Genomic DNA, 18,986 nt, shown 5'->3' on the forward strand with positions numbered 1-18,986 from the left:
TAAATACGCATTATTTCCCTTTTATCTCCGACTAACGCCATATTAGTTGTCGATTTCTATTGTTCTGCTCATCGCTACACCCCCTATATAAGGCCGAGAGCCCTCGTCATGCTTCACTGCATTCAGGAATTTCATACACCCGAACACATTACCTTGGACGAAAAGACTGTAAAAACGCGTTTTGAACAAAAATATTATGACAACCACTTAACTGGCAAGATATATCCAATAAACGACGAAACAAGACAGACTGAAATCCAGGCGCAGATACTTCAAAAATTCCTCGATTATTGTAGACCGTTTTCTTGTGTATGTTATAACATAGCACATGCGCAAACCACACACTGTGGCAGATCGAGCAATGTCAATTATCGCATGGATTTTATAAACGGGGAGTTTTTGTAGGAACGGATGGAAACGTTGTTACTTTCTTGGCTTTAGTATCATTTAGCTACTATCATTTAGCTACTGTGTTGGATGTAGTGTCGCCGGGGTTTTCAAGAAGATGCAGACGTTATGCACTCTGTATGAACGACACACGTGTTCGATGTGCATGCGAAGTAAGGCAGCACTGTCTGTGCAAAATAATACGGATACTTTAGACATCCTTTCAAAGAATAAATATATTTTGTATTTCAATTATTGTTGTTTCCTTTATTCTTTATTACTACATTTTACTACAATGTGTTGTTCATGCATTTAGAAGTCAGTGCAACGTGAATGCCTCGATAGGAAAGCAACCGACCGTAACTTTCTCAACCGGTATATATACTACTACCCCAGGCAGTGGCAGTAGAGGAGCGATCGAAACTAATCTGGCGACCAAATGCTTTTATGAATTCATGTCAGCTTTAAGTAGAACGATCGTAAGAATGGTTCATGCGCGGGCATGTTAAGCCTTCCCGATGCAATCGGCAATCCTCGGCTGATTCCGCTACGTTCCATACTATTGTCGAGTGCGCGAGACATCCGAGTAGTTCCGAGTGTTCCCGATGCGATATGTAGAAAGTCACTTGTCTGTACTTCATACGATATGACGTCATAATTAACTTTGACGTCACGATCTGCATTCCTGTCGATAGTTCTCAGGGAATTAAGAAATGAAGATAATAATTTTTCTATTGATCGACGTATCAAAGAAAAAATTGACCGGAAAACTTCATCAATGCGCGTAGCGCTTTGATGAAAAAGTTTTCCGGTCAATTTTTTCTTTGATACGTCGATCAATAGAAAAATTATTATCTTCATTTCTTATCATTTATCCTCGTGTGCCCAGTAGTCGTGCGCTTAAATTATAATCTGATTTATTGAGCGGTTAAATTAAATTAAGGATTATTTGTCAAGATAATTAAACTTACTGAACTGTATTCTGATTTTCTGTGTATCTAAAATACATTAAAGTGCTTTAAACAGCTAATTATCGAGGCCGAAACGAAGCGAGGAATTATGGTCGCCATCTTTGTTTGGAACCAGTAGTCGTGCACCCGGATATGTAAGCAAAAATGAGGCCAAGAAAAGTAAATTTTGTGTAGTTGGTAACTTTTTCATTTTGATGTCACAAATAACATATCAAATATATTCTTAAATATCAACATATTCCAACAAATGCTATGAAAATTTAACAATAAGTTAAATAAATTATGTTTCATAATCTTGGTGAATTTCATCATTTCACAACTTATGATACAGTCATATACAGGTTAATTTGTATTTCAAGATAACAGATATTTGATACTATCTTAAGAATCACATTAATTTATCAAGACCAAGGTATACACAAATTTGAAACTTAAATTCTACTCTATTTACAGTGAGGGCATAGATAGTGATCCCCTATCCGGACTACTCTGATGTCAGTGCAGTAATTTAAGTGCACCCAATGTCTACATTTGTCACACTGTACCCACTTTACAAAAATAAGGGATGTGCTATTTCGAACAGCATGTGGGGTGAACATTTTACAGATACAACACAATTCTTCCTCCGAAATAGAGACGTCCTCAGAGTCTTCGGATAGGAAGTATTGCCTTGAAGATGTGTTGTCAATTGGCTGCACATTGGAGGGTCCAGGTTCCTGTGAATGACCTTTTGTTTGAGGAGATGTTTTCCTCTTCTTGTTTCCACACTTTGGACTTTTACCATTCTTCGTAGAGGTGGTAGAGAGTGTCTGATTTTTTATGTTTTTTCTTTGTTTTGGGGCTGCTGCTGCTGAAACATGTTCCATAATTTTCGCTGATACCTCCGGCTCAGTAATTGCTCTGCCTGATGTAATCTTGCTCAAGGTTTTGCGTTCTTTTTTGGCCTTTAATCCCTCTGATTTTATACGAACAAGCTCTCTAGTTCGCTCTGCAAAAAAATCCTGAATGTTGTTGTTTTCATCTGCATCCAAATCAGATTCGCTCTTGTCTTCTTCCTCGTTCCTTTGAGTCAATACCGAAGAAGGGGCAAGAGCTTCTGCTGGCACCACATCAGCATTAAAAGGATAAATTCCACACTTGCGGAAGGCAGACTGAAGATTTTGAGCTGATAAAGCTTTGCTGTATGCCTGGCATGCTAGGGCACAGATATCCTGTTTGGTGATTACTGTTGATGTTGCTCTCATCTTTTGGTGGCACAAATTGTTATAAATTTTCTGTAAAGGGCCATAGCAACCAACATCCATGGGCTGAAGAATATGACTAGTGTGCGCTGGCAAAACATGCAACACGATATTGTGTTCCTTTGCCCATTCAACAGCTGCAACTGAAACGTGAGACCTATGTCCATCTAATAGCAGCAGAACTGGTTCATCGAGTCCACCAGGAACATAATGAACAAAGTGGCTCTGTAAATACTGAAGAAATATAACAGAGTTTGACCATCCACTCTCTGTGACATCACCAGCTGCTCCAGGTGTTGAGCCTTCCATCAACTCGGACCTCATCCGCATACCAGGAAAGACAAAATATGGTGGAATGGCAACCCCAGAGGCACTACCACATCCCAGAATGGTAACCGTAGAGGATTTTCCTGTTGTTACAGCTTGTGGCGTGTCTCCAGTGCCGGATACCACATGAGGAGGTGCATGGTTGAGTGTGATCCCCTTCTCGTCCACATTAAAAATTCTATGGGGCTTATCAAATAAGTTGTACTTTGTGAGGATCGACGACAGTTCAACAAAGTATCGTTGTACATTTCCTGGATTCGATGATTTTGCGCGTTGATACTCCAATGCCCGTGGCTTAACAACCTTCAGATCTGGCCAACGCTTCATGAACCCTCTAAACCATTTTAATGTGAGAGGTTTCTGCTGCTTGGTTCTCTTGTGTAGCTGAATGGCATAGTCAGATGCCATATTGGTCACCTCTTTTCGGGTATACCCATAACCAAATGAGGCCATTGCTTTCAAATGCGAAACAAGCATAGCCTCCTCTTCTTGTCCAAGCAATGGTGCTGGCCCCATAGTTACCTTCTCCAGGTCTACCTTCCCTTTGACTCGGTCGCGAAGAGTTTGGGTTGGGACATTATACTGCTTTGCAGCTTTGCGAACACTTGTCCCTTTTTCTTTGACAGCTAGATATGCATTTATGAGTCGAGTTGGACTGTACTGTCTGAATTTAATTTTGGGTTTTTTCTTTGGGATCTAAAAATATGAAAAGGGATCTTTAATTTGACTTTTTAATTTTTCTTCTTAATACAAAGGAACTATTCTATTCAATGAATAGAATATTGAACATTTCTTATAGATTTAAAATGTAAATTCATTCAAATAATTTCTTTTTTGTATAGTAAATAAAAATTCAAATATTTTTAAATTCAAATTAAAGGTATCAAAGTGTTTTTCCCTCAATTTAAATTATTGTTTTTAGCCCCTCTCTCAATTGAATTTATTCCTGCGTTATAATTACGTCTACAAAAAATATAAGGAATATGAACATTTTCATAACCCAACAATTAAAATGTTTGGCCTGTAGAAACAATCGATACACATTGTGACCTCTACATTTGGATATGCTAATTAGCCATGTGCCTTTCATGTCTGGAATGTACGCTTCAACCCAGTAAACATGCATTTTTATAAATAGTAAATTTGGTATTAACAAAATGGCGGATATTTTACATAAAATATATGTTTGTATAATTTCCTACCTGTTTATTCCGCATATTTAACTCTTCGTTTCTGTTTATACGCACTTGATATCAACCTTTCAAAATCAGCCGTTTATGACGTAATATTTTGGCACGTGACCAAATACGACAACAAACAAGATGGCGCACGACTACAGGGCACGCACGACTATAGGACCTTCAACCATAATAAAACATTTTCAAATAAAAAAATGTGAAGTGTCATTGATTAAAAATGTAAATAATGTAAATAATGTAAATGAAGCGGCGCGTATGAATACAAAACAACAACAGCAACAATATTCAAAATGGATTCGCCTTCAGCTGATGCAAAGCTACTGGGCTGAATTTAATGGATTAAACACAAATAGTGAGTTAAAATCTGAACCAGCTGAATTGAAAACGAAAGGAAAATACATGCGATAGCTTGTGATATCATTCACTGTGCAGAAAAACTCGTATTAAAACTAGATTTCATGTGAGATCGCTGGAATATGCAACTGGACATAACCATCCAAGGAAAAGCGATCGTGGACGAAAATAGCTGATATGTCGACAGAGAATAGTATGTATAAGCGACTTTTGTAAACTTTGTGGTTACTAGATAGCCAGTGATGCACTTAAATGGTATATCAGCCGCTTGGAATGCGCAGAAGGAGTTGATGCATCACTCATAGCTTTTCTTTACGACGCTTATTTTGATGACCGATCATCTACGTGTGTAAATGTAAAAATTATCGTTACCAAATTTGAACAGCAGTGTTACCGTGAAAGTTTATAGACCTATATGTTCGTTATAATATTCCTGGAAAAGGAACAGCCAGCCTCGCTGTAAATGTTGATTGATCTCAAGCAGACGAAATCGTGAGAAGATGCTTAATTTTCTATTCCGTGAATCAAACAAAGTGTTTTGTTTATTTTTGAAGGTTAAACTTTCAAGTTTTTATATTCACAAGTTTGCATTTTGTTTGCTGACAATAAAACAGACACAACTTTACATTTTGTTGACAGTGTTTATCTTGGAAATTCCCGTTCTATAAATAGTGTTAGATCAGAGCAGTTGAGAAAAGTAGATCCGGCTAAAATTTTATTGATGCAGGTATCAAAGAAATTTTTCAACCAATCAGAAGCGCCGATATCTCATCAAACGAATAAATATTAAATGATTGTATCTTAACGTTAAAAGTGAATTATATCAAACCAGTAATATGTTTTACGGTGCTACCGTTCTGGCGAGCGCAGCAAGAATTACACATACCTTGCATCATTGTCAACTTATAGTTTTATTTCGGTATCAACAAACGTCAAAGAATTTTTGCTCTACAATAAGTATGCCAAAGGTACTATAGTCTGTCCCAAGTTATTTTTGCTGCATATTTGAACGATTTTTAATAAAAATAAACATACCTGTGACTGAAGTGCAATTAAAATCGATGGAAGGGAAAATTCCCAAGATAACTTCATTCACACATTATCATTTTTCCCTCGTAAAAATTCACAGGAACGAAAACAGATTTCCTACGGAGATTTATGGTGGGGAATGTTGACATCTTTTCTCCATTCGGAAATACTCGGGACCCCTCGCGCAATTTTTCAACGTTATCATCCGGGCGTCTTCATCTCCTTGGCAATGGAAAAACCTCGTAGACTTTTTATTTTTAGCCGTGTACTGATACCCGACAAGCTAGAGGGGGCGTTTCAAAGGGGAAATCTTGGGATTTTTTCATTCTATTGAATGAACATCGCCTGAACCAAGAGGTATGGTGGCATAGATCTGCCACCACTTGTCAGATAATTATGTCGACTTGTCAGATGATTATGTCGACTTGTCAGATGATTATATCGACTTGTCAGATATTAATGTCAACTTCTCAGATCTTTATGTTAACATGTCAGAAAATAACCATATTGACTAGAAAATCAATATTTTGATGTTAAAGCTTGTTAGTGCCACTAACTGCCATTTACTTGGCATTATAATATCTGACAGGTCGACATAAAGATCTAACAAGTTATCATAATTATTTGACAAGCCGACATAAAGATCTGACAAGTTAACATAATTATCTGACAGAAAAAATATTATGGCCACTAGTTTAAAGAAAATTATCATTCATATTATAAGTCGACTTGTCAGATAATGATGTTGACTTGTCAGATGTTATGTCGTCTTGTCAAATAATTATGTCGACTTGTCAAATAATAATATCGACTTAAAAGATGATTATGTCGACTTGTCAGATCCTTATGTCGACTTGTCAGAAAATATTATTTCAAATGGATGGCACAAATTGGGCGTGGAAAGGTTAAAGTGTTGAATTCTTAAACACATGAATAAGTGACAAGTCGACTTAATTAACTGACAAGTGAACATAATTATCTGACAAGTCGACATTAAGATCTGACAAGTCGACATGATTATCTGACAAGTGGTGGCAGATCTATGTTGTATTGTATTTTGACTTTAGTTGAGGGGAAGCTTGGTTTGTGAGGGCAATGGACCTTAGTACTTGATTTCAGCCTCTATTGTCTGGCCTTAAAAGAAAACAAGTTGTATGTCGTTACAATTTTATTAATGAGAAACCGCAACTGAGGTTGTCAGGGCTCGCATGGCCATTTTATACCCCAGAACCGGTTTCCATGACGTTTCCACAACTTGTTAACTTTCTTAGTACCCATGTGACTTGACCGCATGTGGTCATCCTGTGATCACTGTTTCATAATCTTAATTAAAAGTTTACTCCTTTGCCAAATTTCCAAATTCTTACTTCATAACACCAATATCAGCATTGGCTTATAATAATAAACTTTATCGAAATTCAACATTTTTATCTTTATTCAAACAGTGATCACGTACATGAAATATTTGATGAATCAATTAATAATCCTAGTGCTTGGTCCCAATACTTAAATGTAATCAAAAATTAAGTAACATGTTGACCCTCTTTTTAATGCTGACTATCTAGAATACACAATTTGTAAACACGGATCAAGAATATTCCACTACTGACGTATAAGTTAGGTAACTTTTGACCTTGCACTAGATATAAGAAATAGGACCTTTAACATAAATGAATGCTATGAATATATAGTCAAATATAAAAATAATATAAAAATTCTATATTATCTATGCCACCATAAAGAGGTATTTATAAATATGGAATAATTTAAGAAAATATGCGGCAAAAATATCTTGGGACAGACTATAATTTTAATGGTTATGATACATACAGCGCAACACCCTACCCAGAGAGAGAGAGAGAGAGAGAGAGAGAGAGAGAGAGAGAGAGAGAGAGAGAGAGAGAGAGAGAGAGAGAGAGAGATAGAGAGAGAGAGAGCCCTGTACCTGTTTGTAGGTGTGTAATTTCCCACTTTTAAATTTAATTGTCTGACTATATGCAATATCTACATAATTTTTTACCTGTTTATTTTTTCATTTTATTCCTTTTTATTTAGTTCTAAATGTCCTATTGTTTATTCCCTCCCTACTCATATACTTACCTGCCTACTGTACATGCATGCACAATTAGCTTAAAATGGGTCGATATGACAGTAAAGTATGGCTTTTGCTAGTATATATATATAAAATCTCTATATAAAAAAAAAGATTAAAAACAAATCATATGTCAATAAGCAGATAAGGCAGGTATCGCAGTCTATACTGAAATAGCCAGTACACTCATTACAGATGTTTGATCCACCTCTAAATTTTTCGCGGGAAATATAGCGCGAGTGCACTGTGACGTCATCCATGACTTTGTTCGTCTTTGTTTACGTTTCTCGACTCAATACGAACGTATGGAAACATGCAACAAATCTTTTGAGTCTGGCCAAAGCATATGCGGTACTCAAAACGTGTCTTCAAACTTAAAGTGACCGTAAATTACGCGTTAAAAGTCGGCCATTTTTGGCATAGCACCACGGGTGAAAACATTAGAGAGCATTATGGGACGTAGACAAAAAATTTTGTTTGATGAACTGTAGGTTTAGCTCGTTCTTTTTCCCGCGCACACTGGTTCTTAGAGCTCGCTTCGCTCGCCGGCGCTGCGCGCCGGCGAGCTGCGCTCGCTATAATACCGCATGTTTCCTTTATACAGATGCTGCAGTTAATTCTAGACGTACAGAATTCATTCATATTAGAAACCAGTATCAAATAATCGGCAGTTTTAAAGCTTCGTTTTAAGTAAAAGACTATTTATAAACTAGTGGTTTGGAGACTCTCCCTGCTACGTGTAAACAACTGAATGAAGAAATTTTAATGCATGTAAAACCAGCTTGGCGCAGGTGAAAGATCAACACAATTTTAGAATATTTTACGTAAAATTGGTAGAGAATATAAGTACCAATGTGAATCGTGCTGCGGAAACCTACGGATTTACCCCAATTTTTTGTAAATCGCTTTTGATTAGTAAAAATGTGCATTATTTTGATGATTTTGTGGAATGTTTCAACAATATCTTCTGTAAACGAAATATCTATTTCTTTCCCAAGCAAGAACTTCAAAGTTTATGACTTAACAAAGGATTTTTCTTAAATATATCTATGATTTAATGTCATTAATCACCTGCGCCGATGCGTTTTAACTAGATCATTTGCAATATTAGGATTCGCCTGTCACGTGATTACGAAGTACATATGACGTCACAAAAATGCATCAAATATAATGTTTAACATCGATGTCAATAAATGTAACATAGATTTAAAGAAATATTCCCGGTAAAATTATTTTTGCCATGAATAAAATAATATCGTTTTCCAGCCGTATTTTAGCATCGGGACGCCTTAACAATGCTGCGTGGCCGTCCTCTGTCTTACATGAGGGAATCTGGTTTTCGGTTTCTACAAGAAGTCATTAATTACGAATATGAAATTTGAGAGTAAAAAATATTTAATGATATGTTGTACGCGACTTGGTTGTAATGCATTCACGAGCATATGAACGACAATAAGAGAAATAAATAGTAACAGCTTGTCTTACGTTCAGTTGCATGATAAAATAAACTTTTTGAAGCATGAATGTCTACAATATAATCATTATAAGATAGCGACTTTTATATTCTACGAACTCCATGGCCGATTTCTATCTAGGAAAAAAATTAAGGTTAAATCCCAGTCTTAAATGTAATAATTACTACGTCTTACATGTTGCATGCTTTTCCGTTTTTTTTATTGGAAGAATGGGGTTGGTGCCTTATATTAACGTTCCTTACGTCAGGCCGATTGACTGAAGGTAAATTTAATGTATATTTGTACTTTGTTTATTTGAAAACGATATCACTTCATTCACACTCAAATAACATGTACCTTACAGTCTCAAATCTTCATTGAACAGAGACACAACAACCCCCCCCCCCCCCCCCCCCTCCGGAAAATGAAATTCGGAAACTGCACGGAACAGCTTTCTTTTTTTATCCTCGTGACGTTGTCTTTTAACGCATCATAATATCATGACGTCACAAACGTTGCGAACTTTTATCGTTGTCAATCGACAGATAAACACACGCTCTTATCGGCAAAATCAATTGCAAGGATTCAAATACTGATCAAGATGGAGAAAGCAGGGTTCGAGGGTCGGTTGCGTTCACTGTTGGTGGACTACTTGTCCTCCACAAACACACGGACAATGACGCCTGTAGTTAGTAGAACATTCAACATTACAAATACAGTTTATGTCTCAGCAATCACTAGACATTGTTCTATAGACAATGATCAAAAGTGTGATGTTTTTATTTTATTTTATGTTAAATGTATGTTACTATTGTCAACTTTTTTTTGCAGAGAAAACACATCCTGCAGATTTTAATTTTTCTGAACGGAAAAGAGAACATCGGTCAGCTTGGTGGATTTTCTTATTCCAAGAATAAAGAAGTTGCTGGTTCGTATATCTATTACATCTCTAATAATCTGATACCTCGGTAAATCAAAATCCTCACTCACGTCGTTATCGATTGATTGATTGATTGATCGATTGTTTGATTGATTGATTTCAGATCAACAAAGGAAGTACATCCTGTTTGCGTTTCTCTTCATGGAGGCGTTGAAGAAAAACACAGTGACAGAGACGGACTTGACCACCCTCCAGAGGATGTGGGGGCAGCACCTCCTGTCCCTGGTCAACAATGGTACGATTACGTACATACATTGTTCAAGACTAGTTGATAAGTCTATATCCTAGCTAAACTGTCTATATGATAATATACAATTATTTAATGCTTGAGCAGTCAATAGAGTTCAAGTATTAAATAATTGTTTTATTACCTAATTCCTTTTTTACTTTTCGGGGTTTATAATTTGCATATTGCAGATGGTTTTCGTGCCATTATGCAATATACTAAGTTTTTTTTTTCATCTTTTACGTGCACAAAACCTGTTGCATGCATTACAACATCTCAATTTAATATAAGTTTACACAAAGAAGGGGAAGTCTTCAACCCATTAGATTTTAAATCCATGTAGTCTTTTACCTTATATGAGGCTTTAAAACTGTTGATTATTTGATACTCCATTTTGATAGCATTGAATTTGGTTTCACCAAGTACTAAAAACATCGTCTATGTAAAGGAATATACATTCCCTGAGAACTATCGAAAGGATGTAACATTAACATACCCGCGTTCTGAAATACGTTGCCGGTCCAATAGATCGCAGTCTATTGACCGGCGGTTCAATAGATCGAAATCTATTGACCGGCGGTCTAATAGATCGCAGTCTATTGACCGGCACTTCAAAATAGACGCAAATACTGTGGAATCATTAGATTTCGTGGGTACCTCTCATCCACGAATTAACATCCTCCACGAATTAATAAATTATGGTAATAAAGTCATATTTTCTTTGTAGGTTTTAGAGAATACACGAAATTACGTCCCCACGAACCTGTAAAATTTAAGCAATCCACGAAAATTGGCCCCCACGAAATTTAATGATTCCACAGTATTTAATTTGTAATATAACAACAAAATCCCTTTGATTAGGTAATAAACGGTTATATGAATTATGGATTTTTAAAATTTGTTTTTTAAATTGATATTTAGGAATGGAAAAGGCCGCTGAGAGATACGAGAGGATTCTCCATGACAGCGAGAAGACAATATTCAACGTATGTAATGTATAAATTCACAACGCTTCGTCATCTATTCACTCCATTAAATGGTCATTTCTCACGTTAAATTTATCTTTTTCTAATATTATCCTCTGCCGATTTGAATGTTTACTATTCTGTATGGTTTGGGAGAACAAATACATAAAAATAAATTTCAAGATTTCTAGATGAAGGCTTTAGTTTTCTTGATAATACATGTAGTATGCAAGGAAAGATAATGTTTATGTGAATATTTTTCATCACATAATTATGTACATTTTTAAGCATTCAGATTTTATAAATGTATTTGATTGATGTATCTTTTTCTAATGCCCTAGAAAGGATTTGAAGCATGTTGTTTAAGTATATTTTTTTCTTTGTATTTCAGATCAAACGATTTCAGCGCAGTCTCCAGAAAATCAGAAGTAATGACACCGGAACAAGGACCGGGACACAGACAAATCCTGATCACGTGACACCAGTAGTAGTCACCCCCTTCTCGTTTAGGAGACCAAGGATGTACGAGAGAATCGCGATGGCGCTGAGGAATGTGTCTGGGTCAGGCGATCCGAAGGATTTCTTCATGTTGAAGTTTTCGGACGGCCAATGAAAACCAAGACTTTGTGTGGCGTTTTAGTCACTGCATAGAGTACCAGGTTGGGGCGTTTTAGACTCTGCGGCTTCAGGATAATGTTAATTGTGGCGTTTTAGTCACCAGACTATTGAAACTTTAGTGGCGTTTTAGTCACTTTTGGTGGCGTTTTAGTCACCAAACTTTTTGTGGCGTTTTAGTCACCAAACTGTCTACACTGTGGCGTTTTAGTCACCAAACTGTCTACACTGTGGCGTTTTAGTCACAGTTAAATAAATCTTAAGTTATTAATCCTCAAAATTTTTGTTCTGTTGTAATTTCAGCAAATTATCATATAGATCTCTGACAATGTGCTTGAATCTGTCTCAAAAGCGTCATTTAGACACACAAACACATCAAGGAATCCTGTCTGATGTGACGTTTAGTCTCTCGCTATAGGACACTTTACTGTCGGGTATTAGTCACTAGACTGCCAAAAATTTATGTGGCGTTGTATTCACAAATAAATATTTTTTAATTAATTACACTTAAACATTCGTTCGGCTGTAATTAATTTTAAGCTTATCCCATACCTGCATCGACTGTTACAATTGTCTACATTGCTTGTGCAACAAACAACAGACATCGTATTTAATTAAAAAAAATCAAACCCAGTATTGATTTAATTTATATTTCAAACCAAATTGTATGTATAATTAAGCAAATTTCCTAATTCATGTAGGCTGTTATGACTAAATGATATACATCCATGTTACAAACAAATCATTAAGATAACTTGGATTTATGAGACACCGATATAATACATGTATGTCCTACCTCTTTATCATATTAAGAAAATAGTTGTAGTTAAAGAAGCGAAGAGTAATTAATGCATGTACGCGCGGCTTTGGGGGAGGGGGCCCGGACCCCCTGGAAATTACAAATTTACACAGGAAAATTAGAAAAAATAAGCTTTGGACCCTTCTCCGACAACCATATATCCCTAGCCCCCTTTTAAAAAAAAAACTGTGTCCGCGCATGAATGCCGGTATGTTTAAAAAAAAAAAAGATATACACTAAAGGTCATTGTGGATTCATGAATTTATAAATAAAACGGTAGAGTGGCGCGGAGCGAACATCTTCAAAGATAACTGTATTATATATGAAGCTCCTACTGGATTTCGCATTCTTCATGTTCTACTAAATAAAATATCATCACGTTAAAAAAAAAGAACTATTTGTAATGAGCAACACCATTTTAACAGTTCTCTGTTTATTGAACAAAACTAATCCACGAGTTCAGTATGTAAACATTGGGTTTCTTTCAATATTCATACGTCTCAATTAAATTTCTGTTTCCTAATGAGCCAAAGTCAAACAACTTTCATATTGAAAATACAATTCAATCGCTAACAATGTACCTATATCGATATCATAACCTTGTTATGGTTACATTGTTAACAGTATTTAAAAGCTTAACTCAATTAAGAGGCACAATTCAATACAGAACGTTCATTTTAAGATGCTAATAAAGAAAATCGATATTGATTTTGTATGCTTGCCATCCCTGAGGTCAAAATTCCCTCATAAAAAAGTAAGTTGTTGCAGTGCCAAATAAATCAAACAAATATCAAACACACAAATTTAAATAAAACGGTGGCAATGCATACAGTACATGGCCTCTCGAATCTATCTATGATGACTTTTTATTTGACTAGTATATACATTGTATACCCGAAGAAAATTTTGACCCCCTTTGCAAGAAGTAAATATTGAATTGACTTAAATGTTCTTGGCTCTCTTTTGTTCTACAAAAATATAAACAATTTTATTTTTCAAAGGAAATAAGTAAAATTTAAACACTTGATCAGGAGGTTTCAATCTAATTTTCGATTTTAAAGCTCCTCGAAATGAAATTATTATAAAGAGATGTCTGTAAAGGCAGAGAAAGAGGGGGAGGGGGGGGGGGTCTTTGTTTTTGGACAGCTTGTTTTCCTGATGCTTTATTGGGAAACTTGGATATAACTCAACCACACATACTATATGTTAATGTCTAATGGTACAAAAAAGGTATTAGGAAATATTATAGCATTTCTGCAAAAGGTACAAAATCTTGAGTTCAATTTTAAGGTACAAAGTATTTCGGTCTTTATTTCAAAAGTAATGCTAAAAGAAATTGTGTTAGGAAACAACCAAAACACATTAACAATTATTGATACAACTTTTTAATATGATTATCGAATGAGATAATATTATCGGTAATTGTAGAATTTTAAATGAATTAAAATTGCTAATCATGACCATAACTGTGCCTAAATGATAAATATTAGAGTTGTTCTTCTCTACTTGTAAAAGTATTCAAATGCAAGGAAATATTTGAAGTTCAATTGCAACTCCAGTACATTTCAATATTCAATTCGAATTTATCGACCTATATTTACAATACAGACAACCGTACAAATGAAATATCTTTTGACTTTTAGAAAAATATTTCTGAACTATACAATTTTGAAATGTCAACATAAATATATAAGTTCAAATAAATACTGTATTTGTCTAAATCACTCAAATAAGAAACCCTCAAAATCGTACTATTTTCGAGTTCAAACTTTTCAGTGAAGAAGTTAAAAAAAAATAATCCATCTAATGTCGAATAAGCATCCTCGCAACCTTCAGAGGTTTGTACGATTCCCAGCCATGCCAGCCCATGACGTTATATCCGCTAGATGCGTACGTCGCAGTTAATTTGATGCGCAGACAGCTCAAGTTCCACCAGGCCGTTAAATAGTCCACTGCGCAGTTTCCGGAATTGGTGTCATGATCAACGTCCTTTGCCGAAAATGGGGCGTTGTTATGATAAGACATACTGTCTCCTAATGGAAAAAAAAAATACAACAGTTGTTTAATTTCAAAAACATGAACACTTCAACCGAATATTGTTAAAGTACTTAAAGTTATCTATTATGAGGGCTGGATAATGTGGCTATTTTAAAACTGTATTGATAAGAGAGAAAAGCTCTGTATAAAATACCAAAATTTAAAAGTTAAAATACATGTAATTTTTCTTTACTTAATTAATGACTGTTTATAGCTAAACAAAATTATATCTAAACTTTTAATGCTTTTGAAGCTCTGTACTTTCTTGATTAGTTTGAAGAAAAAAGTTGACAAGGATGCCTATAAACTGTGTTTATTGACGTAAAAAAAATTATGGATGAAAATGAAAGACGGTAACACACACACATTTTATCCAGCACAATATTCTTCACGTGTAGAAGACCCACCTGCGGTGCCGGTGTAGCCAGACACCGTCATGAGGTAGTTAGTTGAGGCAGAGTCCACATTAAAACTGCTGTACTGTGCATAGCGAGTGTTCGAAATGTAATCCTCGAATTCAAACCTCAGAATGTTGTTACCCGCCGCCGTCAGCAAGTGGATATACTTATTTCCTGTAATAGGAAATAATAATGAAAACAAAAATGGATAAAAATTGTCATTCAATTTCCGTTAAATGGCATAAAATACAATTTACTTCATTGTACATAATTGTAAAATTGCTCTCTGGAAATCTCTCTCTCTCTCTCTCTCTCTCTCTCTCTCTCTCTCTCTCTCTCTCTCTCTCTCTCTCTCTCTCTCTCTCTCTCTCTCTCTCTCTCTCTCTCTCTCACCGATCCAGGTTTCAGTATATGGACTACCAAATCCGTTCTCGTACTCGCTGTAGGTTTTATAGAAGTCCACACTCCCATCGTTTCTATCCATGATCACCTACAGAACGAGAAATAATTCATACGTTTATGATAGTATATGATACTGACATTCTTTAATGGTAAAATGCTAAAAATGATTTCTTTTTCTATATTTCTTGTTAGATATTTTAAATTATTTAATGTTTCACTTAAATTGAAATTTCCCTCATCTATTGAACACTACGTTAACCTGTTTATTTATGAAAAAGGAACTCTGATATTGAAGGCCCCGCAATGATTAAATGTCATTCTCACATTTTGTCATTAGGTGGGCATACGCACCGATGTGTAAAACTAAATATTTATTGGTATTTTTCTTCCATTTGAATCGTTCTAATTAAGAAGTATTTAAAGAGCTCTTGATCGAAGTCGATTTTCATCAGAAGTCATTCTAAGGGAACGATAATTAGGAAATAATAAAAGTAAGTTAAGTGTCTAAAAATCATTTAAACGTCTTGGGACAATATTATTTGCATTACATTTAAGGAAAGCATTAATTATTAATGTTGAATACATATCGTTCTAGAAATTGTTTTCTGTGACCAACCTGGATACTGAAAAAAAATTTAAACAAAGGTATCTTAAAAATTGCACACAAATATGTTTTCCATGGGACAATGGTCCTGTGTATGTTTAACTAATGAATGATTCTACTGTCTCGGCAAACATCGTGTATTACCACATGTCATATTTACATTAAAAGTTTCAGGTGATGAAGTGAAACCAGGCTAATACCTACATATATGTAACAAAGTTTATCATTGGTATCAGAATATCGGCTCTTAACTTGGAGTGCAGCTCGCACTAATGGTACATGGAACAATTTTAACAAAACCTCAGACTTCCGGTAGGACGTAACTATATTTCTTGTGTCAAAACCATTCTCAAGTTTAAAATGACGCTGGTTTCAAGCAAAATTTGCACCGATTGCGTAGTCTTAACTCAAAAGCCAGACAAATCCTGATTTAAATGACACGAAATGCTGGCCACTCAGGCAGAGTGGCCAGCATTAAAATGGACAGACCTACGTCACATTGCTATATGACACAACTACCCAAAGTCCAAGCTCTTGTTAAAATGGTTCTAAACATACCGTGTATCCAAAACCGTCCTTCATGACGCACTGAACATCTAGTGGAGCGCCATCTAGTGTGATTGTATACACCCCGCTTACAGTAGTTGACATGGCAACGCAAGCGCAATCAGAACATCCTTAAAAAAATATATATATCGTTATTGAGAGGCGCAAAAGGCTTTCCTGACTTAGAAACTAAAACGTCTCCCTATTTCACATTTCATACGCGAATATATTCCATTAATAACTGATGAAACAATGAAACACCCCCCCCCCCCCCAAAAAAAAAAAAAAAAGATCCCAAAAATTTATATTAAAAATCATAACCAAAACCCCCATCCAGAAATCACAACCAAAACAAAATTACAGAACCAAACAAATGAAAAAAATTTCAAGGGCAGTTATATAGTTATATATGGGTTTTACATGTATATGTATGTATGTATGTATGTATATATGTATGTATGTATGTATGTATGTATGGGGAGTTGGTTGGGTATGTTACATAATTTACCTCCGTACGTCCCTGCCGACTGTCCGGGGACAGGGTTACACGCCCCTGTCACTCTGTCAAACACCCCCACATCACAGTTAGTGATCTGAATACAAAAACATTGTAAGAAAAAAACCTGACACAAAGTATCAAAAGAACGGCCGCATGTTAATTGTCCTTCTGCAATAAAAAGTAAGTCTGAAAGACGCGGATAAGAAACTTTTTGTGTCATTAATTGCATCAAATGGAAGATACTGTGACAGACATATTAACAAAGGGGTTGTACGCCTTTAATCTAATTAAATGTTTATGTACTTATTAAGTAAAGGCGAAAAATCCTTATGAATTCTAACTGCCTTAAAAATCTGTTTAAAGACGCATAAGAAACATCAAAAATATTTATTCACTCAAATAGATAGGAATTTATTGATTAATAATATATTTATATCGTGAAATTAATTGTTTTCATGTATAGTCTCGTTCAGTCATATGCGCCAAACGTCGAAGCTCAGAGAATTGGTAAAACTTATATCATCGTTATATTGTGTAAACAATATACTCTTATTCGCGTAGATTTATTTTCGCGATTCACTCGGTATATACAGACTCATGACAATATATTTTCGCGACAAATGACTCTTTCACAGTCTTGTTGGTATAAAAACCATACGTCAAAAACCGGTTCATGGCGAGAAATATTCGCAATGATCAGGCTCGCGCACAAATAAAAGGTTTGCCGTGTAGAACAGTAATATTCTTTTGAAGATTTCCATAAACTTCTGTTATCTGCGTACATGTAAGGCTGTTGCAGTGAACAGGTATTTCATTAAAAATAGACATGATTCAGATGTCAATTTTTTTTTAGGAGTTTTCAATTCGAGGAAAGGACAAAAGTCTCGAGAGAAAGTTGTTAAAGTTAAAGAAGTAATAAAGTTACACATAAATGTTCTGAGAAGTCGTAGAGATATGAATTCTGTTCTTTCTCTACATCTAGATCTTTTACGCATGTAGCCGTGCAAGTTTATAAGTAGAATTCGCGATTACCTCTCATCCACGAATTAATATCCACCACGTATTAGGGTTATAAATTCATATTACCTTTTGCATATATAAGGGCACACACGAAAATACGTCCCAACAAACATGTTTAATTTAATATCATATCAAAATTAAATATCTCACCAAATCGTAGTAATGGCAGATTTCATCGGCTTGAAATTCCAGAGAACCTTTGGAGGCCCCATTGGCCAAGCGGCAGGACTGACTTCCCCCTGATAGGGTGCAGACTTCGAATCCGTTACACTGCAGATCATACATACATTGTTTGGAACAAAATCCAGTCACGTCACCCAGCGTCGGCGCGGGGAGCTCCCTCAAAACATGGCTGGTGTTACCGTAAAAATGGTTGCCTGTATGGGTAAAGGTCTCCTTCAGAACAATCGGGGCAGCGAATGTTGGAGATAACGTTGCAATACTTGCAAGGACTGTAAATATTACTCTTTGGTTGAAAAACGCAGACATCTTATACTACTCTTTGCTCATAAGTTCGTTTGCCATGTGGGGTGAGCTTTCAATGTTTCCGATCAACTGAATCAATCGCAGAATCCAAACGGTAAACACTAAATTTAAATATTAACAACAACCCCTAGGAACTGTCAATGCTTATACCAAATATAGTTAGGTACACAGTATCCGAATCAATTAAAGAAACTCTTTTGTTTATATATAATTGTTCGAAGTGTACCGAAAATAACGGTGATATTTCTTTCAATTCAATTCAATTTATTTCACTCAAACCGTCAACATGACGGTACATATATTTATAAATATTTACAAATGTAGGTATAGAGTCAGAGGTACAGTACAAATTAGACAAACAAATATGAGAAAAAAGTACAAATGTTCAAGGAGGA

At 35.5% G+C, this 18,986-nt stretch overlaps 3 protein-coding genes across 3 annotated transcripts; 1 reads left to right on the plus strand and 2 right to left on the minus strand.

Annotated features, from left to right (window-relative positions):
- Window positions 1-1,305: 1,305 nt before the first annotated feature.
- LOC136271541 (uncharacterized) lies at window positions 1,306-4,293 on the minus strand. The gene is made up of 2 exons (XM_066071754.1): window positions 4,129-4,293; window positions 1,306-3,622 (listed from the first exon to the last, which is right to left on the minus strand). Exons 1-2 carry the CDS (start codon window positions 4,141-4,143, stop codon window positions 1,802-1,804), a joined length of 1,836 nt encoding a protein of 611 aa, XP_065927826.1. The 5' UTR covers window positions 4,144-4,293; the 3' UTR covers window positions 1,306-1,801.
- A 5,289-nt stretch (window positions 4,294-9,582) lies between these two features.
- Window positions 9,583-12,030, plus strand: LOC117691464 (uncharacterized). Its single transcript, XM_034477588.2, has 5 exons — window positions 9,583-9,742; window positions 9,886-9,982; window positions 10,098-10,229; window positions 11,142-11,206; window positions 11,577-12,030. The coding sequence occupies exons 1-5, from the start codon at window positions 9,656-9,658 to the stop codon at window positions 11,796-11,798; spliced, it is 603 nt and encodes a 200-aa protein (XP_034333479.2). The 5' UTR covers window positions 9,583-9,655; the 3' UTR covers window positions 11,799-12,030.
- A 1,002-nt stretch (window positions 12,031-13,032) lies between these two features.
- LOC105320801 (ficolin-2-like) lies at window positions 13,033-18,694 on the minus strand. The gene is made up of 6 exons (XM_034476361.2): window positions 18,256-18,694; window positions 17,095-17,179; window positions 16,599-16,717; window positions 15,428-15,524; window positions 15,044-15,208; window positions 13,033-14,632 (listed from the first exon to the last, which is right to left on the minus strand). The coding sequence occupies exons 1-6, from the start codon at window positions 18,592-18,594 to the stop codon at window positions 14,403-14,405; spliced, it is 1,035 nt and encodes a 344-aa protein (XP_034332252.2). The 5' UTR covers window positions 18,595-18,694; the 3' UTR covers window positions 13,033-14,402.
- Window positions 18,695-18,986: the final 292 nt, after the last annotated feature.

The sequence above is a fragment of the Magallana gigas genome, chromosome 9 (assembly GCF_963853765.1).
Source record: "Magallana gigas chromosome 9, xbMagGiga1.1, whole genome shotgun sequence".
NCBI lineage: Eukaryota > Metazoa > Mollusca > Bivalvia > Ostreida > Ostreidae > Magallana > Magallana gigas.